At 36.1% G+C, this 25,907-nt stretch overlaps 1 protein-coding gene across 1 annotated transcript in view; it reads right to left on the reverse strand.

Moving 5' to 3' along the window:
- The window catches only part of LOC115452913 (nephrin), a 75,840-nt gene extending 57,746 nt beyond the window's left edge, over positions 1 to 18,094 (reverse strand). The window contains 5 exon segments of the mRNA XM_037441487.1: positions 9,972 to 10,154; positions 10,967 to 11,059; positions 17,493 to 17,594; positions 17,706 to 17,777; positions 18,057 to 18,094. Coding sequence (XP_037297384.1) covers positions 9,972 to 10,154; positions 10,967 to 11,059; positions 17,493 to 17,594; positions 17,706 to 17,777; positions 18,057 to 18,094 — 488 coding nt within the window.
- Between the last annotated feature and the right edge of the window lie 7,813 nt (positions 18,095 to 25,907).

Genomic DNA, 25,907 nt, shown 5'->3' on the forward strand with positions numbered 1-25,907 from the left:
TATGTTTGTTTCTCAATGTTTACATCATTTTGTTAATGTTTGACTTGTTATAGTCGTTTTAATGTTTTTGTAATGTGTTGCCCTTTTTATTATATAATTTTTGAACCTGGACTGGTAAAATAAAATCTTAGATTATATTATTTTCTACAAAGGTTTTGACGTTTATTGTTAGCTGCAGAGAGTGTGTGAAATATGTATGCGCCTTTTTTTTCGTGGGCAAAAAAACGCCTTGTCGCTACAACCGCTTGGGGGGTGAGTAGAACGATTATGTTGACTTCACCGGTCTTACGGCCCAATGTCGACACTCAGGAGTGTACCATCATCCGAGCGAGATTTGACTGAGTCCTACCCCTGTGTACCCTACACCTTGCTCGGATTTGTCCTTGGAATATGCATATATCTGAAAACCCAAAATGTATCTCGCAAGTCGATATTGAATGATAATAACCGGCCTATCAAGAAATCTTTGAAAATGATATGTGAAAGAGAAAAGAACGTAGCATCTAGGAATTTAGTCTTAAACACGCCTTTATTCAATGGAGTTAATACTAGGTCCTTTAAATAAGGGCATATACTTCAACAACATTTAATAGTAGTAAGCGGTCAATGTTTTTTAAATTTATTTTTATTGAGGTATCGGCAAAGTGAGTTTACCGCACCCGGTGTTAAATAAAGCTTAAGAGGAATGTCAATTGGTTAAGGACTCAACACAACTATACCAGCGAAATCTGTCTCAATCTAAAAGGCATAACGTATATTTTGTCACATTTAAATACCCAGAAATAAAACCGCGCAGTCACCGCGTCAAAACCAGCCCGCACATCAATCAAAATCGGTGCCTTGTTAAAAAATCTTCAAAAGATCTGACTTGAATTTAAAATGGCCGCCGTCAGCTGGCTTGTCGTCGTGTCCGGCCCGATCGTTTTGTCCAATATTTGACGTTTTACCGGGAAATTTATTGGACTTCTATAAGGTTTTGTTGTGACAAATGTAAACGGGCTCGTGAAAAATTGTTTTTCAAGAATTTTCAATAAATAAACATAATTGGAAATTGGAAAATATTATGTGTATGCGGTATGTGTTTCGAATCAGTTTTTAAAGACATTCATTTTTAATTTAACTTCACGTGTATTTGAGATAGTAACATCTGCTGTACATTTTTATTTCTTCTGTTTACGCGAATGTTAGACATTAAAATAAAACTATTTTCCGGATTTTATCGTGTTTTTTTTTTATAATTTTTTCCCGACGTTTCAATGACTTGCAGCCTTTGTAGTCACGGAGTGAACTAAGGTGTTGGTCAACCGAAAAGTCAAAGTTACATTAATAAGCCAAAAATAAATCAAAACACTATGATCACTCCCATTAAAAATGCCCTAACCCTTGAATCTCCATGGATTTTATCTGAAGAACACGTTTATACTAATTTCCTGGTATTATGTGACTTAACGACTAATCTCGAATGTTCTTAATGTCTCGTGAAGAACTCAGTGCCACGCAATCCTTTCTAATCATGATCGATAATTTTGCTACTGTTTATGGGGATATAGCACTAAACAAATGACTTGGTCTCGAAGCCCTAATTCAAGTATATCGATGGAAATAAACACAAAAATTCTTGGTGTAGGTTTATTATGGACTATAGAATTTAAATTATGCCTTATATGCAATTTTTTTATAAACCGCCTATTGTAAGAAGCCATACCAATATAGTTCTTAGACTTTAGAAAATGGAACAATATTTAAGTTTAAGTGTAAATTACCGTCCAGTTTTACACATTTGGCAATGTCCCATTGTAAGAAGGTGAATAATTTCCAAAAAATATCAAAGTATTCATTGAGAATCAATATAGATATCTGGTATATGTTTCCGTCTAGGTACAGTCAACTATAAAAAATAGATGAATAAATCGTAAACTTTAACTCACCTATACAGGTTAAGACTAATGTAAATATTTTTTCTCGGGTTAAAAAAATAAACGCTTTTTGCATTGTTTTAGTGAAGAGCCAAAATGTTGTACAACAGATTATAAATTTCAAATTAATTCAACAATTTGTGATTGACTATACCAAGATTTTACCCATTTCGTCATGCAGTTAAATGTAAAATGTTTTGTATTGCTGTTAAAAATACGGAAGTATTTTTTAATATCAGAGCTTCATAAATGTTCCGACATCACACTAGTCACTATCTTACAGAAAACAGCTTGATGTATGCAGCGCACTAGTATGGTAAGCTACTCACCCAGAGATATTAACGCCACCCCATTTCGGCTTCCCCCCTGATTCCCCTAATTCTTCCCCGTCCTTTTAGCCCAGCAGCGCATGTTTCAGCACAATCAAGAATACCTAATATTAGATGACCTATTTACTAGTTTCCCAGCTTAAGATGAAAAATACACGCCGCATACAGGTAAGATTTCGATATTCCTCTTACAAAAAATAATAATTAAAAGGTCTTTTAAAAGAATAAAATTCAAAAATGAAATTTCCATTTACTTTCATACGTTTGTCAAAGCACAAAGAGTCTTAAGATTTTACCGTCATCAACGAAAATAAATGTTCAACGTAAATTGCCGCGAATGCATCGGCTTTTCAATTCCAAACTTGAATAAAACCGTCCGTGTCACCGTGACATTGCGAGCTCCGATTTCTACCTTCTTTCTCGGCATAGCTCCTGGTTTGTTTCATGGAATTGTGTGCATTAAAATTCTTGTAAAGGTTTTTGATTTATAGAATTTGGGATAATGACACTATGCTCTGTTTCATATCAAAAAGTTTTTAAGTATCTAACAAAGTATTTTATTTGGGGATTGTATAAGAACTTCTAAATAGGTGCTACTCGTTACATATAATCCAAGCAAATACAAAAGACACACTGTAATCTATGCCCCCAAATTGGTAAAAAAGATAGATAAGTTTTCCAAACCTATTAGTAACATATAACACGTAAGTAATTGCACTAACAAATGCTTACTTTCTACATTAGCTGCTTAATACGAAAATTTACAAAAACAATTTACTATAACATTGTGAACCAAGCCCTTAATGTAATATTAAAATAAGAAATATTTAGACAACTAATTTGGGATCAATCCAAACAATGATTCATCATTTTGAATTTAATATTTTGTGATCTGATTAATCAACTCTCTTGGCTTGGGCTTGAATAATATATTAAAATACCAAATAAAATGTTGCCGTTGCTGGTATTTGAACTCAGCACGTTCTAGTCCATAACCTTCTCTCTTCTCTTATATCAGGGAAACAAAAAGAACTTTTTTTACCCGTTTCAAAAAATATAAAGCTGACGTGAAACCCTGACGCTCTACAAAGTCTGCAGTTGCTGAATACTCTGAAGAAGGCTCCAATCATTTACAGCGACTAGACAAACCACAAATTCTTGCCAAAGAACACCGATAGAAATCGGTCTAGGTAGAAGCCTAAGATGATTCGCGAGGCTATTGAAATTAAAAAAAAAACGAATTTCAATAAAGAAGATGGATGAAAGCTATCACAAAGCTGGGATCCAGTTCTACATTTAATTAAATCGGAACCCGAAAGACCGGCTGCCAGAGTTTAAGACACTGTGAGGTCAATTTGAGTAGATCGGACCAGCAACAGATTTAAAAAAAATAATAATTGTAAAATGTAGGTAGATATTTTAACTTAGACTTTTCAGACGGCCAACAACTCAGTCCCTCCGTGACAAAGAAGTTTGCAATTTTCCAAAGGGCTGGAGAAAATTATAATATAAAAAACCGAGATAAAATCTGAAATCTATTTTTATTTCAATGTTTTAGATTTTTTTTTTGAAGAAACTTAAATAAATAACACAACAACGAATAAATATTAAAAATTTTCATAAAAATATTTTCATTCGCTTGAAACATGCTCATCGTATTAAAAATAATGAGGAATATGAAGTAATAACGCTCGCGTTTACAACCAGCGATAATTAAAGCATTTGCTCGAATAATGTGAGATTTATCCACGATAATAATTAAAGAAAACTTATAATTTGAAACATTATATAGATGAAGATATCGGGTTTGTAACTTGACTAGCAAAGTTTTAAATACAAATAATACATGTTTAAATTCTTATGATAATTTGTTATCAGTATAAATTTCAAGAACTAATCACGAATCAATTTAGAAATTACATTAAATTGGGTATATTAAATTATTATTATCTATCTATTATTAGGTATCTCAAGATATTTTTTGGTTACGATAATATTTACTGAGATTTTCCAGATGTGCAACGATATGTCAATATTTAAACCCACTTTCCCTAATAATAGATCATTATGAAAATAGAGAGTCATAATCGAAACAATATTTAAAACATTTATATGGAGTAGCAACTCAAAAATCCTATTAGATATTGATTGATTATTACAGAGTGCGTGTACAATTTTATTTGCTTTACATTTGAACCCTTCTTGTACACTTCTTATGCGTACTGAAGTTTCTCATAATTTAATGGAGAGAATCTCTGGAGAAACGCTTTTAAGTGATTGATCTACAATTGTTTATCCATCCCCTACAAGATATGTTTTTCCTAGATGGTCCACCGTCTAATTGATGCTTCTTACAGCAATGGGCTCAGCAGCAGCTATTACATGGAAACTAATTAAATAATAAACTCTATCTATACATATTATAAAACAAACTTCTCAAAAGCTGTCTGTCTGTATGTGGTCGATTTTCTCAAAATCTACTAAACGGATACTTGTACAGTTTTACTAAAAGATAGTGCAATTCTTGAGGAACGTTAAGTACATTACGGTTTTATGTAAATTGACTGAAATATAACGATTACTGTTGAAGAAGTCGCGTGAATGTAAAAAAATCTTTTGGGTCAAGATTTATACACAAAACCTTGTGATAGCTAGTTTTACATATATTATTTATAAATTCATGTTACATTTTGCTGTCCATACAAATAAATCACTAAGGCCGACCGTTTCCTAATTTCATCCATACATACATTTTACAAAACTTTGTTGTATTAGGACGTCGCAGATGAATTTAGCTGTACGAACATCAGGCCCGCGGCAAAAAAAGGTCGGACCTTTTTGACGGGATTCATAATAATCAGTCGTTACGTTTTTCCTTTTGCATGTCGGCATGAAAACCTCATTCATACCCTTGCCCGTCTCCTCTTTCACGGAATAGTTAAACGTTACAAAACATGTAGAAAATTATTCCATTCAGACATTTTAAATAAACATTTTAGGTATCTTTGCTCGTTTTCGTGCTAAGGTATTGGATATGTTTGGAATATTCCTCATGTAACTACGCTATAGCATGTGAGCTATGTGAGTTTGTTTCGTAATAAAATGATCTAGACACGCTATGTGGATGTATGAAAGCGCCCTATTTGCAATCTAAGCGCCCTATTTGCGATCCCATATTTCGATGAGAATATTTCTGTCCCATGATAAAATAATAGCGAACAAGTCTTTCGTTATATCGAAAATATATACATATTATTTACTTAGCAGAAAACATATATAATAGTTACACAAGTTGGAACTCAAATACACTTTAATTCCAAAAAATTCTTTAATCGTACATAAAATTTGTCAAGGCCCATGCTAACACATTTTGTACCACTCTATAAACTGGCGATGTAAGTTTTTTATAAAATAAGGATAAAGATTAAAATTAAAGTATTATAAATATTAAAACCGATTCTACCGGCGTTTCGAAGCCTTCGTGGTTACAGGGGGACTGTCTGTCTGAGGAAAGAAAACTAAAATATTAAAACCGCGATGAAATCCAAAAAAATAGTTTAATTTTAATGTCTAACATTCGCGTAAACATAAGAAATAAACCATAGCGAAAACCCTATCGCATCGGATCGATAGTCTGTGAGAATGGCTGACATACAATCATACGGCACGAATACAGAACCTTCATGTTTGAAGTCGGTTAAGACATAATAATTATAATAAAAACAAAGTAAAACATCCACAATAGTACTATAAAGAGTATAAGCTGATCCCGCACTTGCCATATCACAGTTGCGTCACTCCAATCGTCAACACTACATTGCGCTCGGACTAGTGATGTAGTCAGACTAGCTAATTATTTATCGACTAGCTACATAAAATTTTTAGTTTGGTGAATATTTGTCATCATTTGACTTTTATTAAGAAAATATTGATAGCAGTAGGTCTAAAAGTATAATGGCCTAAAAGTAGACAAACTTTACGGCAACTCATTAACAAAGTTGCCAGTCGACGTCGGTTTATTCTGAAATAATTCAGCATTTATGCTGTAGACGATTTTTTATAGCTTCACTTATAATAATAATAACAAAGTTTATTATCGAAGAACTGAACAGAAAAACAATATTCATTAATTATTAATTTAAAATTATTCTAAAGTATGTCTCGAATTTCGGTGTCACTTTTTTATTGCTTTGAATGACGAGACGAGATCGCCCATAAACAGTAAAAAGATCATCCAACACCTTGAATTACAAAGTATTGTTTAGTATTCCACTGCGCTCGCCATCCTGAGACATGAGATGTAAAGTTTTATTATGGCCAGTAGTTACACTGGCTACAATGTTCTTCAAACCGGAACACAACAGTAACTACACACTGCTGCTTAGCGACAGCAATAAACATTGTTGCAAAGGCCTCCTCTAACTGTTCCCATTATCCTATCGCGACCTACCCACCTCCAGTTTCGATTTGCTGTCTATTGATATCCTCTTCCCATCTAGTATCCCCCTCATTTTCTCTTTCCATCTCTATGGCTTCACTAAAAACTGTACATGAAACAACGTAGCCGAAATATAAACAACGTATATTTATAGCTTGTATTTTTATTTCACTTTGTGTGTAATCGTATTTCAATCTAGACGGCAAATCACACGGTACTAGGTCGCCTAAACGATAAGTTTGCCTCTACCAGCAACAATTTCACCGTCGTGTAATGACAGATTTTCCACGAGAATGACGTAAACCATTATTTGCCGCTACAGTTATAAAATTGATATTGTAATTGCCGTCGTGGATTATATCAACTGCAATTGCTGTCGTCGTAAAATCTGGAATGGTAATAGATTTTATGTTTGTTGATATATACGTAGTTGTAGAAGTAGTGAAATGGTTTTTTGAAAACATAACGTGAGCTTTAACGGTGAAGGAAAATATCGTGAGGAAACCTGCACATCTGAGAAGTTCTCTATAGGAATTTCGAAGGTGTGTGAAGTCTACCAATCCGCACTAGACCAGCGTGGTGGACTAAGGCCTAATCCTTCTCAGTAGTAGAGGAGGCCCATGCTCAGCAGTGGGCAAGTATATAATACAGGGCTGATATTATTATATTTATATTATTACATCTCTCTTGAACAAGACAGAAGAGTTATTAATGATTTTACGCTTCGTCGATGTTCTGTTCCCATGATCATTACTAACCACGTCTTTGGGTTTTTTGCTTTTTTCACTTTTTTTTCTTCATTCATTCTCTAATGTTATATATGTGACTTTTGGATGTGTATAAGAAGTAATGGTGAAAAGTTATGCGTGAATGGATTTAAATAAAATTTGGCAGAAAGATATATCATGTCCTGGATTAGACACTCAAGATTACACATTCAGGCTTAAATCCCTGGAAAAGTATATTTCGCGAGCCATTCCCCTACCACCCAATTTATTATATATGTCATTCGTCTCCTAGTCGACAATTAAACTAGTATTACTTTTAAGTAGTCGCCAGCTAATCCCATCACTAGCACACAGTTCCGCGCAGTGAATTTTACGTATAGTAAGGTTGGAATCGCCGACGCGTGAAACTGCAAAGCGATTTCATACGTCACCGTACACCAAGCGGAGTCCATTTTCTAAACCGCATTATTTATGTCATCTCGTTGCTTAGACGGGACGATTTTGTTGCTTCTATAAACGTAGAATCAAACGGAGAGTGGAAAATAGATAAAATATAAGTCTTCGCTTTGTTGGAATGGGTTTTATATGATCACGACAAAGTGGCCTGCATCTGATTGTAATCGGAATGGTTCTAGACCATTCCGATTACAATAGCGTCGATGGACGAGAGAAAAGTATCCCACGCCAGTCGATATAATAATGCCGGCCTGTTTGAACCATACACTGGCTGGTCTGAACACCTACTTGGATCAGAATTACTGGTTTTAACAATTTATGTATGAACTTGCTATCGGGGCAGGTACAGAATATATCCTACTACCAGGTCATCTTTCACATGGATCTACTAATACAATTGAGATATGTCCACTTGACTAAGCTTCGTAGTGAAAGATTTCTTATATTAAAATTAAACTATTATTCGGATTTTATCGCGGTTTTAATATTTTGTTTTGTTTGTATTTAATACTGCCCCCCCCCCCCCCCCCCGTGACCACGAAGGTTGCAAAGTCTTCGAAACTTCGGGAGAAAACCAAAATATTAAAACCGCGATGAAATCCGAAAAATAGTTTAATTTTAATATCTAACATTCGCGTAAATATAAGATTTCTTATAATAATATCCTACGTTGTATTTACTTCCTCTAAAGCGTTCAAAGAAATTCACTAATGAGCGAGTGTTAACTATAATTGACTATACACGTAAATGCGAAAAGGTTATCACTTCGAAACAGATCCCAAGACGATTTTTAGTCCGTTTAAATCACTCTAGATTATCGCCGTTTTAGAACATAGAAAATTCTTCAAATAACTCTCAATTTAATTTCATTGCCAGCCGCTAATTGATTCGTGATTGGGTATTGATTTAAAAAGATAGTATAAAAATTTAAATCCTTTGAACTCTTCATAAGAAATCGTCAGACAATTTTAAACATCTATTGAATGGACGATTTATGCTAATCCATTGAAGAATGTCGAGGGTATTTATCTAATCACTGACTGATAATCTCGACTTTGTTGAGGCTGCGTTGCTTCATTCAGTAGCAAAAGAAAAGGCATCATTTAAAGTTGCTTTCATGTTGTTATCTACGCGTAGAAAAAGTTTAATAATCAAAATATGTTTTTAATTGTAACAAGCAATGTATTTTATAGATAAATAAGTTAAAAATGTTTTATAGATAAATTCTTAACAACGTAGATGAGCAGTAAGCAGAGATTTTTGATAATTCTTTATTGCACATAAAATTGAATTTTATAAAACACGGCTAATAATATAATCGAAATATTATTGTATGTTGGAGTTTAATAGTGAAATATGTCGAATATCTGCAATATTATGACGAATATCTGTAACAATTATTAAATACATATATCGACGGACCTACTATCATTTAAAAAATCCAGTGCATAATAGACGAAAAATTCAATTTTTCTCAAATATTACACTTTTTCCAATGAAAGAAATTGTGCCGAAACTGACGTTAAATTCAGTTCAGTTCAAATTCACCGACAAAGGAGCCTGGTGATCGAAAAATGTTCAATGCTACATTTGATTTATTGCCTACATTTAGTTTGTCGCTCTCTGCAATGCAGTGGATAATATGGGAGCGAAGGTCGAAGATCCAGTTGAATAACTATTCTATGTTTTAGAAGAAATCTTTGTTATCTATCACTGAATACCTTAACATTTTTAATGTTTTTTTTTGGAATCCTATTTAGAAATATCTGGAATTTTTTTAATGGATCTGTATTATAATTCTTGAGGTCTTATATACTTTTAAATTTTCTTTCATCTAACATTAAGTTTAAAGTAGCTATGATCCTTAAATACGAGTATACGTAAATACCGCCAATTGTACTAATTTAAGCATTTTAAGACTTTATTTTCTCCATTTTATATTAAAAGTTTTTAAACAGGCCGGCTTAATTATATCTGCTGGCAAGAGATCTATCTATCGTAGGTCGACACTAGACTTCACTCTTACCATCAAATGTAGTAGGGTTACTTTTGCCTCGTATAAAAAATAACAAGCGTTTGACATGCAAAAATATAACGTATTCACCTGTAAACAGGGTTGTCGTCCCTATACCACACGACGAGTAGTAGACTGTCGTTGCGCTGCGGCGGGCGGCTGTCGCAAGGCAGCTCCGCTTCGCCTCCGACGACTGCCGACACGCGCGTCACCGTGCCTGTCACCGACATCGGACTTCCTGCAAACAGTGCGTGGATTAGGTGTGTGGCAACCCTGTGTTTAAAACTATATAATGGTAATGTTATTTATTTTAGAATTAAGTCTAATACAGTAGGGTTGCTATTGCTATATGCAATGGTATATTATAATTTATTATATAATTTATTCCTGCCTCAGTGGCGCTGTACTGCGGGTGCGGTACGGCAGCACATGCAGAACGATTGGGTTCGAACCCTGGGTCGGGTAAAATGATATTTGGGGTTTTTTACTCAGTATTAGAGAGACTGGAATTTATGCCTGATATGGCGAGAAGCGACATAGCTTGGGATAGGGTAGGACTTAGACTTAGGTTGCACCTCTCCATACTCCTTTGGGAACAAACACGTGATATGTGTGTGCGTGTGTATTTAAATAACATATTGTAGCACCAAATTTATATAGGTAGTTGTTGCTAATTGGTGTTATTTATTATGTCACGGAAGATGTCGACCTCCTGAATTTATTCGACCAATAAAGATAACAGAGTGGCAACCCTATTGTGTTACTTACTAATAAGGTGATATCGTGGTACAATTACAATATTGGTTTATTAAAATATCATTGTATTTATTTTACTCATTGAAAGGTGACTTAAGTTCACACTTTTTTCCGGAGAGGTTCGCAAAGGCGGACGTTTCTTACACATTGTTCTTTTTTTTCGCGTGGACAAAACGCGTTGTCGCTACCACCTTTTGGGGGTGAGTAGAACGGTTATGTTGGTTTCACCAGTCTTATGGTCCAATGTCGTCATTCGGAGTATAGCATCATCCGAACGAGTATTTTCTCAAGTCTCTAACCCTATCTATACCCTACACTGGCATACCAACCCAAACCCGCGGAGGCCTTCTTCAGCGCAGACGAAGCGGACCCAGGGTATCTTGTTGCACTGAGATAGCTGCGCGGAACCGTCCTTGCATTGCCTATATCGTGAGTTTATATTAAGTTACGACAGAGTTTGAGCCTTTCGCTTCCAAACATATTTTTTTATAACTAGTTGTGCTCGCGACTTCGCGTTGAAATCAGTTTGACGCAAAGTTTTCCCGCGAGAATTCTAAAATAAAAAGTAACATCTACACTTTCCTTAATAATTGCACTATCTTTTATTAAAAACCGTACAAAAATACGTTTAGTAGATTTTGAGAAAATCAATTACATACTTAGCTTTTGGGGACTTTGTTTTATAATATGTATTTATATAAAAACAACTTTTATATCAAAACATATTTTATGTTAAAAAGCCCTCGCATATTGTATTATGACCTATTTAGCTCAGTAACAATGGCTCAGAAGCGGGTCGCATGTTTGATTTCCGGTTGGGGCAGCGTTTGTTCCTAAGTGTAGTTATTCGTAATGTGCTTTGCAATGTCTATGCGCACATACGACATTAGTTTAAAACTTTCTTACTATAATATTGTTAATGTTAAATAAATATTTAAATTATTATCTATAGGTATAATGTTAAAGTTTTGTATCTTCTAGTTTAAGGTTTTACTCCTAAATATCATTCCCTCTTAACCGAATTTCAGCAACGGCGGTCAATCTCAACGGAAATTAACTAAGTACGCAGGAGATATTATAGTTCACAAGTGTGTGCGCAATACACAGGTGCACTCTCTGTTCCTTGACTCTCATAGTCCGGTGAGACGGCAATCCGATATATCTGAAGAGAGATCATACGCAGGACTATCGGCTTTACGTGCTTTTCCGAGGCCCGTGGTATCTAGCTGCGACGTCATTTTTTTTCTTAGATGAAAAACCCCAGTCACAATTATTTTGGCCCGACCCGGGATTCGAACTCAGTACCTCAACGCGCTAGTCGTACTCATTCCGCGTACAATTACAACTACGCCATCGAGGCAATCAAATAAATATTACAACAAACGCTATACATGATATATCTTTAAAATACGTAACCTAATGCCTTAATCTTCGAAGATTAGGCGAAACATAATGCACCATAATTATGCCGAGCTTTCTCATTTTTGCCAGGTTTCATGTAAAATTTCATATTGTGGGGCAAAAACTTTAATCGAAGGTTACTTAGGCGTGTTAACCAAAATAATTCTTATAAATTCCTGCTGAGCGACTTGTGAAGCGACAATAAGAACGCAATCGTCGACAGTTTTCACATGTGAGAATAATGTTGGTCTGTTTTACCAATCTACCACAATAAACAACTGGTGAAAACAATATTTCGTAATTCAAGGTGTTGGATGATGTTTGTAGTAATTATAGGCGGTCGTATCACTTACCACCAGGCGAACGGCAAACTCATCTCGTCATTCAAAGCAATAAAAAAGGGACAAAGAAAAATTTATTTTTTATAACAATATATAACGGCTGTAATATGTTCCTTTTCATTTATATACAAATTCATCAGACAGCCATAACTGTTCCTACGTCAACTGCCCCAAGGTATAATTAAATAATACCATCAATTTCAGTACGTGGCCAGTAAAAAACAAAATCGAGTCAAAAATATTATTTCATTTTCAAACGAAATCCGACCAAATCCCTGTGTTTATCTGTTTAAAGCCTCGCATGAAACAGTGTTACCCTATAAGCGGGTACAATCCTCAACAACAGGTCTGTGTGATAAACTTGACGCGGTGCCAGAAAATGAAATGAGGATTCATTCATGAGATTGGATTCATTTGTATTAATTTTCTCTATCAATAATCTTGTTAGGTTATTGAAACTAGGAAGTTATGGTATTTCAGAGATTATTGGACTTTTAAGTTGGAAAATCAGGGTGGTATGTTTTTAAGTCCATAAACTGTTTAGGCCAGCGTGTTGGACTAAGGCCTCATCCCTCTTAGTAGTAGAGGAGGCCTGTGATCAGTAGTGGGACAGTAAATGATACAGGGCTGATATTATAAGCTTTTTGTCTATACAATGTACATTTACTCTAATTAGCGTAGTAATAATGTTTTGTAATCACCGTATTTCTTTTGCCGCTATCGAAATTTCATACATTTATTATTTGTAGTCGCCTTTAATTTGAAATTAATGATGCTAACACGAATAAAATAACATTTACATCGACCTATACTCCATTCATTAATGAGTGAGATATCTGTTTGCCCAAAATTCGCCTTTATTAATTCGTAAATCGCGTCAGTTCATCCCTTATGGTATATAAGGGCGAAAACAAGAAAATGACATGCAGCGGTAGGACAAAGAGCCGGGTCCGTTGTACAATGCGGTTGACATACACCTGGTGATACCTTTTTTGATATTCACCCCTTTACAGGCTTCTATATATTAATATGTGAATAAAAAACTCTGTACCCCTTTTTAAACATATGGCGTGCACAGAGGAGTTTGATTTGGCATAATTAAAGCTCATAAAGAGAAGTATAGTAAAAGTAAAATTTATTCATATCTAGCTTTTTTAATCTGCTTCGCCCTCATGATTTTTTTTCCGGAATAAAAGTCCCGCTCTACAATTTGCTAGGATAAAATTTAGCCAATATTTTATGTTATATCTCTAGCAATACATAGGTGAAAATTGTATTAAACTCCATGCAGTATTTTTTTAATTAGCTTTTGTGTGATGCGTGTACAAACACACAGAAAGATAGACGGACGGACAAAAATTCCATAAACTTGTTTTGGCTTCTGTTGCTCTAAAAAGACCTCTCTTATTAGTATTTCTTCAATATCGAAAATGTAGACATTGGCCCGTTATAATTTAATTGTGTGTTACAAATATATTAAATTCAACGGCCGGATTTCCACAAATGGACGACTACTAGTTAATAATTCCTTATTATGCCCATGTTTACCACTGATTCGCCTAAGAGGCTATGAGTGTGGTAAGTGATGAAATGATAGTAATAATTTTAGGATAGCTGTATTTAGTTCTACGCCAGTCTGTGAAGTAACTAGGTATTATCTATCTATATATTCTTAAACATCCATAAGGCCATAGTATTCTTGATTGCTTAACGATGCACAAGAAATCAATCAACAATTGTTAAGGAGAAGAAATACACATGAACTTTCAGTTATGAGTTAAACAATTTCTCTCGAAGAGATAACTGTATACTTCCACAAAATTTTTAAACCCTACAAAATTTTCGAGAGTATCAAACTCGAATCTTGGTAGAATTATGACGCTAAAGTTTAAACTGTTTTTGAACATCTTCAGTATATAGGGCAGTTTCTCTGGCGGCGTGGCGTCATTCCTGAGATCGCCTGAGGGGATTACGTTGACGACTAAGTCGAGGCATCTATTTTGAGCGTAATCCTAAGGCTTTGAGGTGGCGCTCGTTTCAGATATCAGCGGAACCTGTCTGATCTTTGCGAATTTGCCGCGTCAGCTTATAGATAACGTTTGATAAAAACGCTTGGCTTTAAGGTTGGAGATATAATTTCAAATTTAATTTCAACTTTGGTATATTAGCGAATATATTTACTTTTACTTTGTATATACTACGTTGTATAACTACTAGACATAATAAACCTTATATTTCATGTCTCAGGATGACAAGCGCTGTGATACCAGACTATACTTGTAATTCAAGGTTTTGGATGAAGGTTCTACTGTTTATAGTCTCATCATTTAAAGCAATAATTCGTACACGAAATCAATAGGTTTAGTATTCAACATATTTTACTCTCATCAAATATTATTCAAATACTAAACTATGAAATTAATCACCTAACAGTTGAAATTTATTAAAACTATTCGCGTCCCAAATGCCGAAGCAGCCCTGTAAAAGTGACTGTTTTCTAGGAAAAGGAGCGGAGATATATTTTTGGCCCTATAGGCTTGTCTGCTATTACTAATACCCAATGGGAGTCCAAGCATTTTCCTATCTTAGTAATACTATGCTTAACCATATTCCATTTTTGCCACGGAAACAAATTGCTGTAGCATCTACTCCGTGATACAAGAAACTGTTAAAGTACAGAAACAAGAATGTAATTCTTTCTTAAATCAAAACCTGTACTAGACTGTTCTCTTTTTGATTGACTATGAATATATTACAAACACTGCAGTCGTTCAAATAAACAACCAAAACAATATTTTCAATATAGCAGAATGTAATTTTATTCCATATTTCATCCAGTATATGTTTATATGCGTAAAAATATACTAACATATTTCTCAGAGGCAATACCGTAAATTGACAACACTTAAGCTAATAGAATGCGACCCTATATTTTGCACCTGCGTTATCAAAAAATCATGCTTTTATTATATTACTGCCTTACTAAAGTAATTGCTTTGTATCTGTGTATGTGGTGATAGAAGCAGGCTGTAGGTTTTATGACGATTTATAGACAGTTTGATCATAAACTGTAATGCTACGTTCAGTCATTGTAACGGGTCGGCGATGAATAAGAAACTTCTAAGAACGTAATATCATAAGAGACATCATAATATTCATTATTAGTTTTTCCGTTTTTTTTTTATTGCTTTGAATGACGAGACGGGCTTGTTCGCTTGATGGTGAGCGATACAACCGCATCCAACACCGTGAATTAAAAATTATTGTTTGGTATTCCACTGCGCTCGCCATCCTGAGACATGAGATGTTAAGTCTTATTATATTCATTAGTTACATTGGCTACAATGTCCTTCAAACCGGATCACAACAATAACTACACAGTGCTGGTCGGCGGCAGAAATAGACATTGCGGTGGTACCTAGCCTGGCGGACTCTTACATATGAGACCTACCACCAGTAAAGTTTTCCGTTTAGTCCTAACTTCAAATTACAATGTAACATTATATATGTCGCCGCAGCACCTCGTTATTCGTTGAATTGGTGAATTTCCGGAGCGATAGTGGTGCCATCTATCATTACATCGAGGAAGTATTAGAAGAGGAGGGAGGTCGACTGCTGTCAATATAAGGACCGGCCGAACAACGACGAGCAAGAATCTTTTAGAAGTTTTTGTACGAGTCTTGTTTGGACGCTCGAACCGAGCACATTGTGTATTCCGCTAGTGTTACTATGCAGTAAATTGTTAGTGAAGTAAAGAAGTGTTTCAATAATCGAATAACTGTCTGGAAAATAAATATAGACCGGTGATACTTTGCCGGTCATGTAAAAAAATGACCAAGTAAAGAGTTTTCACTCCGACATCAGAATTGGGATAAGTAATCGATGCCCATAAAATTGGATTGTGTTCACTACATACCTACGCTATATAGCATACCATGCTATGTGTAAACAACTTTGAATGATAAAATGTCTGCGGGTACCGCGATCCAATTGCTACAGCGTTCCTGTATGGGTGCCGCGCATGATGTGGAAATTCTACGGAGGCGTCTTGGTTGAAGTGACTACGTGAGTGGCGAATGGCGGTTGATGCTAACTGGTCTATCGCAGAGTGTGTTTATCGACGCCTGGAAAGTGTGGTATCGTATGACCCATAACCCTTATTTTATTTGACTACCTTCAAAACATACTTGTCATGCGTACACAGTACGAGTACGACTACTGCGCTGAAGGCCTGGATTCGAATTCCGGGTCGAGCTAATAATAATTCTTTAGTAGCAACTCGGAGTCGGGTAGTTAGTAGTGTAATAACTCCGTGCCCCGGAAAGCACGTAAAGCCGTTGGTCTTGGGCTTGATCACTCTCCGGTCATGTCTGATTGCCGTCTCACCAGATTATTGGCCACTGTGGCAAAATTCGGCTATGAGGAATTCATTAATTAATTAAACACTTATTTGAGGGTAAGTTATTTTCCCGTAATCTCAGGAGAATTAGTTTTACCATGTGTTATTGGAAGTGATATCCGATCTACTTTGTAGGTAGATTTGTTTGTGATGCAATAAAATTGCTGTTGACAAAGAATACTTTGTAATTCAAGGTCCTGGATGGTGTTTTTACTGTTTATGGGCGGTCGTATCGCTTACCATCAGGCGAACGGCAAGCTCGTCTCAGCATACAAAAAAAAAGGGAGGGTTTGAAAAGTCCGACATGAATGAGATTGAGGTCGGAATAGGCCAAACGATGATGCTGTCTTGGTTTTTGTTTTTATGTGCAGAAATATGTTCGCGACTCAGGGCGTGCGCAGACGCGCCTCATGCGGTGCGGGTACGCGCATCAGGGGGTGCGGATGCAAAACTACGCGCTCCAGGCTGCGCGGGTACAAGCATCAAAATTGGGAAGAACCTGCGAGGACCTCCGAGAACCTACTAACCTTGCAAAATTGATTTTCTTAGCAGTTTTGCTTATGTTACAACTGTGACAAAACAACGCAAGTTGCTTTGAGTTAAAATTCAATTATTCATTTATTATTTTCATAATGCTTACAACTACACTTTTACAATAATCTATGAGAATAAAATATCTGGAGAGTGGTACCTCTGAGCTAAATCATGTGTTACCCTTGTGCTAACCACGGGTCCTTGATGTATCCACTTGTGAACCCTGAGATACCGTTGGGACGCCTTGTGGAACTGTGGTTAGACATGTGCTCACCACAAATTCTAAATTGACAAAACCGTGCATTAGGGATGTCTTTGTGTACTGTACTTTACAATAATCTGCGAGAATAAAATATCTGGAGAGTGGTACCTCTGAGCTAAATCATGTGTTACCCTTGAGCTAACCACGGGTCCTTGATGTATCCACAAGTGAACCCTGAGATACCGTTGGGACGCCTTGTGGAACTGTGATTAGACATGTGCTCACCACAGATTCTAAATTAATAAAATGGTGCATTAAAGATGTCTTTGTGTACTGGCTTTACAGCAATAATGCTTTCAAAATAAGCAACATGGGTTGCTCACATTTGTACTAATAAGAGGAAGTTCTTTCTAATCTTACAGAATCAAAATCTACTTTCGAGAATCAACGAGGTCGGTGCAGAGCATGCTGCACCGCCTGTCTGTATGGCCATGCTGGCGCAAATACAACAGTTCAACACATTTTATTTGACCAGTACTCACGTGGAGTGAGCGGTGTCTTTTATACTCGTGAAACCCATGTTCCATATCCAAAGCTATGTTGCTTACAAATAAATTGACTGAGGTGTACTGTGGAAGTAAACACCTTGGCAATGAGTTTCTGTTACAGAAAGAGAATGACCCAGCGATGCAGAGCACACATCGCATTTCAGAATGGCCGTGTCGCCGCAGCACCTCGTTATTCGTTGAATTGGTGAATTTCCGGAGCGATAGTGGTGCCATCTATCATTACATCGAGGAAGTATTAGAAGAGGAGGGAGGTCGACTGCTGTCAATATAAGGACCGGCCGAACAACGACGAGCAAGAATCTTTTAGAAGTTTTTGTACGAGTCTTGTTTGGACGCTCGAACCGAGCACATTGTGTATTCCGCTAGTGTTACTATGCAGTAAATTGTTAGTGAAGTAAAGAAGTGTTTCAATAATCGAATAACTGTCTGGAAAATAAATATAGACCGGTGATACTTTGCCGGTCATGTAAAAAAATGACCAAGTAAAGAGTTTTCACTCCGACATATATTTATCACCAATATTTGAATTATACATTGATGTATTTGAATATACGATTTTGAATTTTAATAAAAACTACTGAATAAGTTTTGCTTGTCTTACATACTGTATCTGCCATAATACGTCTGATTAAACTTTCATAATGAACTTTCCTTGTATTTAGTTGCATTTAATTACCATTATATAACGTGAAACTTTGAGATAGGCACCTAAAAGTTAGACTCAAAGAGGATTTTCAGAATATGCAAAAACTTCATGTTGCGCGGACTTGAGGGCTGATATCAAGAATTGATAGTTCAACTTTGAGTCAGTATTTTATCCTATTATAAATAAAGCGAGTTTGTTAATTTGTCCTTTTTCAGACAGGAACCTTGACTACTTACGTGAGTATAATTTGAGCAAAAATGTGACGTTATAATAAAACTATTAGGAATTTTTTTCTTCAAATTAAATATTATGTTTGTAGATTCGGTAATCAGTCTTAAACCTTAGAGATAAGATATATATTCAACCATTTCGAAGATGGCTAACTTTTGGATGGGAAGCGAGGTTCATTGGTTAAAGTTTTAAGTTTAAAAAGTTAGTTGTAATAGGTTTTTCGTGTGCTACAGTCCGTTTGGGTGGATAACATCGCTTTTGTTCCGCCGCCAAATAGCATTGCAGGTTCTAGTGTCTTCTGGTTTAAAATATATTGTAAGGAAACCGTTGGTATTTTCGTAAGGTATTAGCTTACGGGTAGACTTAGTAAAGGCTTTGATAGAAGACCAAAACTATTTCTAATTGCACTTGATGGTAAGTGGAGTGGGATCCAACATAATGTTGATTGACGAGAGATGATTACCCCTTGAAAGTCGACACAATTATGCCGGCCTGTTGAAACCGGATATACACAGGCCGATTTCAAAACGCGACACTCTTACGTAGGTCACTATGGTGGGTTTTATGCCTTGTGTACGGTGGTCACTATCCGGGCGGATATTTACATCCTACCACCAGCTGATATGTAAGGATGGACGTAAACATGAATTATTATTAGAAAACTTGACGGACTGGATGACGTACTATAATTTATTATAGTAATTATTATTCTTACATCGTTACTGTTAACATTTTATTCTAGAGATATGTGTAATCGACTGTTTCGGTAGCACAGTTGTAATGCCTAAGCGGTATGACTACAACTACCGCGCTGATATCCTGGGTTCGAATGCCGGGTCGAGCCAGAATAAATAAGACCGGGTTTTTGCATTTTAAAAATGACTCAGTCACAGTTCGGAGAAGGGAGTTGATGGTCTGATACTCCAGTGCCTCTGAAATCACGTAAAGCCGGTTGGCCTGCGTCTTTTCTCTCCGGTCATGTCGCATTGCCATCTCACCGCTCTATTAGAGTGAAGGAACAGAGAGTACATCTGAGTATTGCGCACACACTTGAGCACTATAATATCTCCTGCGTAAGGCTGATCTCCGTCGTTATTGGCCGCCTTGACTAAAATACAGCTAGAAGGTATTCATTACTTCACGTGTATTGTCATCTAATACTTTATTATCAAGGCTTCTCATAATATACTATCAAAATGTAAGAGGATGACCTAAATCTTATATAGTAGGTATACAAACTACATCACGAAACAAAAACATTTATAACATTTCGTTTCACAAATAGAACTTTCTAGCCCGGAGGTCATAAAAAGAGAATAAAAGGCGTTTTTATCAATTATGGCCAACACAAACTTATGTAGATTATCTGAGTGTTAAAGTTACCAAGCGGCAAACTTTGCCACACCTTTAGCATCATAAATTTTTATCCAGAAACTTCTTATCTTTGGACTCGTGGTTAAGTAGCGTAAAAAGTTTACAAGACCATTGTGAAATACGTGGCAACTTTAGCTTGTTTTGTCCCGACACGGCGAATTATATTGCACCCGATTGTTTCTATACGGGGACGGCGAATCGACTGATGGCAAGTGAAAATGCGTCCAATAGAATGACGACTGACGAGAGATGATTACCTCTCGACAGTCGAAACAATTATGCCGGCCCGTTGGAACCGGATTACCCAGACTGGTCCCTGAATGCGACATTACGTGTGCTTGTGATTATAACTTATATGAAACTAATATACAACAACACGTTGTTAAAAAGGAATAATCGCTGTATGGGGAATCTATTAACTCTCAGTGTTCGAAACTGTTCATAAACTTATTACACCTAATTAGAGAGGAACTGAACATTATGTGTAGTGTGTGTGTATAATAGTAGTATATTGTTTTTGTTAAGTTATGCTGTATAAATAAGTACTCTGTTGCCTATAGGGGTAGGTATAGTTTGAGGTCTGTTTAGTCCTAGACAAACTGTTAATTGTGTAAACTTCATTGTTGCCAATTCGCATTGGGGCCTGTGAGGCTTCCTGAACATTTCCTGGCATTCTCCCCTCCTCCTACCCTAGGGGCATTCCAAGTCCTTCCCCAGATATCGCCTCCCATCTTTCTTCCTGGTCCCTGCAGATGCTAAGCCGGGAGATTCTGGTATTGCATTCACAAATTTCCTTCAGAGTTGACTGCGGGGCCCGATACAAAAGAAATTATATAAATTAGCGCTAACCTTGATTCACCACAGCCATTATTACCATAATACAATAAACATAACCTAGAAATCAGTTCGCAACGCTTTATTATAAAAGGTGATTTTCACTTCACCAAAAGTGTGTATCGCATGTTACAATGAAATTAATGACAATTATGTACGTACTCAAAACACACCTATAACACCATTTACAAGTATTATTGATGATATAGGGCGTGGTGGAGGAAAATTCGACCTTAATAGCACAACGAAAAAAACCTTGTTAAATTCTATGCGTGGTCACAATAATTTGAATATTAAGAAGGTGAAATTACTTTAATTAAAAGCACAAGTTATCGGCATCGTAAACATTTTAAGGTTAATTTTGAAATGTGGCAAGGCGGAAGTTTGTTAGAACGATAAATTATTTCGAATAAGGTTCACGTGATGGGGAATGTGGTTTTGCTCGATGCGGTTAATAACTTCTTCTTTCTCTTTGAATTAGGTTGAATCCATTTTCATCGTATTGAATTCATTGAGAGTTTGAGTAAGAAACAGTCAACATAGTCTTAATATTATGAAAATCTCGTGCCGTATGTATCAAGAAGCTATGAGTAGATTTTAGTCCCACAATACTCAGATCCTAGACAAATTGCAGATCATACAAATATATGTCTTAATTTTCGATTTCATTAAGGTCCAATTGTAACTCAATCTCTTGAAAATACAACCGTGAACAAATATTCGCTGTTCCTTTCTCCGAACCCATCCTTAACTAGTTCCATGGTCAGTTCTACTTTGACGTACTTCGCCTAATTTTGAGCATCCTCAATGAAACTCTTAGCTCATTTGCCTACTTTCACTTTAAAATCTTCAATATTGACGCACTTGAAGTAATGCCCGAATACTGTTTTATATAAGCGTTGCTCCCAGTGAGTTCTTAGCTTAACGAGCACTTCAAGACATAAAAGGGGCGCGATTAGTATCATTAAGCTGTCACCTCGCGACACCTTCTTCAAGAAAATGGCGTCCATTGTTGCAAATAGCCTATTTCATTGAGTCCTAGAGCGTTTCTTGCTACCGTCTTATCGCTTTCATGTAGGCTCATTTTGTTTTGCGATTCTTCCAGTTTCCTGTAGATCGATTTGATAACAATAAACAGTTCTTTTATCGTTTCGAGTTTTACGAGAATCTGTGAATTCAAATATTTGTTTGATCATGAATTATAGTACCAACCGTAATAGCACAACTCTCTTTAATAAATACCAACCAACTTAGAAATACAATAACTATATCAGATGATTATTACATCACATATACTCCGTTCTATATACAAACAATCTGGAGTAAACTGGTTCGTATATAGCATCATTCGACCATAACATCGAAGCAACGCAACGAACGTGTTCGGGCTAATTATTGACAAATGTGCCAAATGAGCCACGCTGGTTCAAGCACTATTGTCTCGCTCATAGCTGATTGATCGCATTAAGCTTACGAATAGCTGGGCCGTCATTATGTGCAGATTAACTACTCAATGTTGCATTTGCATGTCAAAGACGCATTTGGTGGTATACCGCGAACACCTTAAGCCGTAGCGCAAACAACGTCTGATTACACTGCAGTGTTGTGTTGGGACCAGATTTTATCAATGATGAGAAGAGTTCGATTGCGTTTAAATAAGCGTCGGGTTTATGCATAAGCAAGGGTACTTAAGTTTCACACCACGTATTTATCCCCGAAAGGGTATGCAGAGTCCCAGCCAGGGTACACACTTTTCGCCAAATTCCAGATTCCGGGCTGATACTGAGCAGAAAAACCCAAATTTTACTTTGCCCGACCCAGGATTCGAATTCAGGACCTCTGAGCGCTGCAATAATAGGCATACAACTATGCCGAGGCAGTCATGATAAAATTGTACAAAAAAAATCCTCATTTGCTAATCACGACAATATTAGATTTCCCCAAACACCACTAATATTCACTCATCCAATTAGAAATTCAAATCTTCAATTAGCAGAACATATAACCAAATGTGCGCACAAAATATATTCCGTTCTAAACATAGTTCCCTGGCATAGAAATTGGATGTTAAACGAGACCGTAACACGTGTTTCGCTTATTGTTAGAGTCGGTATCTCGGTATCAATTTATTGCGACGCGTCGTCATCACAAATATTGTAATGTAAAAATAACTTTTTGATTTCTTTGTCGGGTAGGATTGTCACGTATGCCTACATAATATTTATTTTTGAATATCTGTGACATTTCATTTAGGTAGAGGAATGATAAAAAGTATTATTAGTAATATTGTTATCCATTAACTGTTCATGTTATTCTAACTTATTGCTGAGCATGAGTCTTATTATCTTATGGGAGTAGGGCTTTCGGTTTTTAAAATTGTATAAAAATTTAAGCCGTAATTATACTGGGATTTATATAGCATGGCAATTACCATCAGTTACTGGGTCTTGGTAAAGAAATCCGTATTTAATTTCTTCTACCTGGTAATTTAACCAGTTTAGTGCTATAGCTCGCCTTCCTGCAACAATGCTTCCACTTCGTTCACTCTTCAGCATCGTTAGGCCATTGGCTCTTATATATTTTTCTATAACGTCAATTCAAGATTCATAATATACTATTGAGATACAACGCTCTGTTTACTCTATCAATTTAATATACCATTATATTTTCACAAAAACGAATTTACTGTTACATTCGCATAACGTATTCTCTTTGTGAGTCGCTCTTCATAAACAATATAGGAATATAAAATTCTTGCGTCACTCTCAAGAGCTCCATTTCTAGGATATCATCCTTGACTTCAGAAACATTGAAGGAAAATTGTGTTAGACAAATAAGAAAATACGGGAATGTAATTATTGTTAAAGTATAGATAGGTATATGGATGGACGGATAAATAGATAGATACGTTGGAAGAGACTGCCTTGGTGGCGTAGTTCTACTGCATGCGCGGTACGATCAGCACTCTGAGGGCCTGGGTTCGAATCCCGGGTCGGGTAAAATAATTCTTGGGTTTTTCTGTTCAGTATCAGCCCGGAGTCTGGCATTTGTGCCCGATATGGCGATAGACTCGCCTCCTATCACATCATAGGACGGAACACACTTGGCGAAAAGTGGGTGTCCTGGTTGCGCCTCTGCAAACCCCTTCGGGGATAAATGCGTGATTTTATGTCTGTGTGTGTGTGTATAAGTTGGAAAATAAATAGATTTATGGTTAATTGATATTTGACTCATTTATTTAATCTGCGATAAACATTTAAGCAAATAAAATCATAGACATAATTCTATGTTCTACTCACTCCTTTCGGTGCATATATACCTCAGATGCTAATAATTTTGAGCTCTACATTCAAAGGGACTCAAAATTGTTGGACCCAATTTTATTTTTCATTTTTGGTTTACTTACAAACCTAACCTCATAATGCATATCATGATTTTAAATATCATAAATCATTATAAAATTTTGATAGATCTGATATATAAGCAATAGATTTCTAAATTTAAAAAGAAACATGTATGCTCTCCGTGTGAGATATCATAATTAATTTTCGTTTTTATTTTTCCGTGAAAATTGACTAAGTATTGGTTAATTTACCTACTACGTTAAAGGATATAAAACTGTTACTTTATAATATAGATGTAGGTGAATGGATAGAGGGATAGAACAAACAGATTACCTCTTTGGTGATCACCTTCGCCCACGAACACCCACACGGATAGGAATTCATTGCAATACCAAAAAAGAAAGGGATTATGAATAGGTTTGTGTGGGCCTTCAAATGCCACTAACCACAATTAATACATGTGCTACTTACTATTCTAGATTTTGATTAATTACAAATGTAAAAAGCGGCGATAGCCTAGTTGGGTGTAGAAAAGTCTGCCGAGACGAATGTCCGCAGGTTCAAATCCCAAGGGCACACACTTCTGACTTTTCTAAACTTATATCTGTATTCTTTGTGAATTATCGCTTGCTTTAACGGTGAAGGAAAACATCGTGAGAAAACCTGCATACCTGAGAAATTAACTATAAGAATTTTTAAGGTGTGTGAAGTGTACCAATCAGCACTAGACCAGCGTGGTGGACTTAAAGGCTAATCCCTCAGGAGTAGAGAATACTCGTGCCCAGCAGTGGGACAGTATATAATACAGGACTGACATTATTATTATTATTATATAAATGTATATGTATATGAAAATACATAAACCATTAAATTTAATTGCAACTTCGTAATCAATATTTTGAATTAACTATAGACAATTTTATATAAAAATGTGCTAGTCTTATTGCTGGATAAAACTTATATTATTATTAATAAAATGTAATGATCAGAATAAAACACCCTCCGATACTATTCGCCGAGCCGCATTCTATATTATCTTTCACTGTGTAACCCGTGAAAACAAAGCGCTGTGACCCGGGTCGACGAGGCGCGAACACGCCACCTGGCCGGTCACTTCATGATATGCTAGGTTTACCCTATATTTTCATCTAGCTTTTTGTTCAAGTGTAATTGCCGTTTAACGTGCCTACGTGTCATATACTACATGTTTGAACCGTATTGGTAGTTTTATTGGATATTTCGGTACAAATCGATACTCAGTACTAATAGCTGGTGATAGGATATATTTTATATTGGCCCGAATAGCGACCACCTTACACATGTTGTTAAAACCCGCTATATACTCATGTAAGTGTGTCGCGTTCCGGGATCAGCCTGTGAAAATCCGGTTCCAAC

This window comes from Manduca sexta, chromosome 22, assembly GCF_014839805.1.
Source record: "Manduca sexta isolate Smith_Timp_Sample1 chromosome 22, JHU_Msex_v1.0, whole genome shotgun sequence".
NCBI classification, from domain to species: Eukaryota; Metazoa; Arthropoda; class Insecta; order Lepidoptera; family Sphingidae; genus Manduca; species Manduca sexta.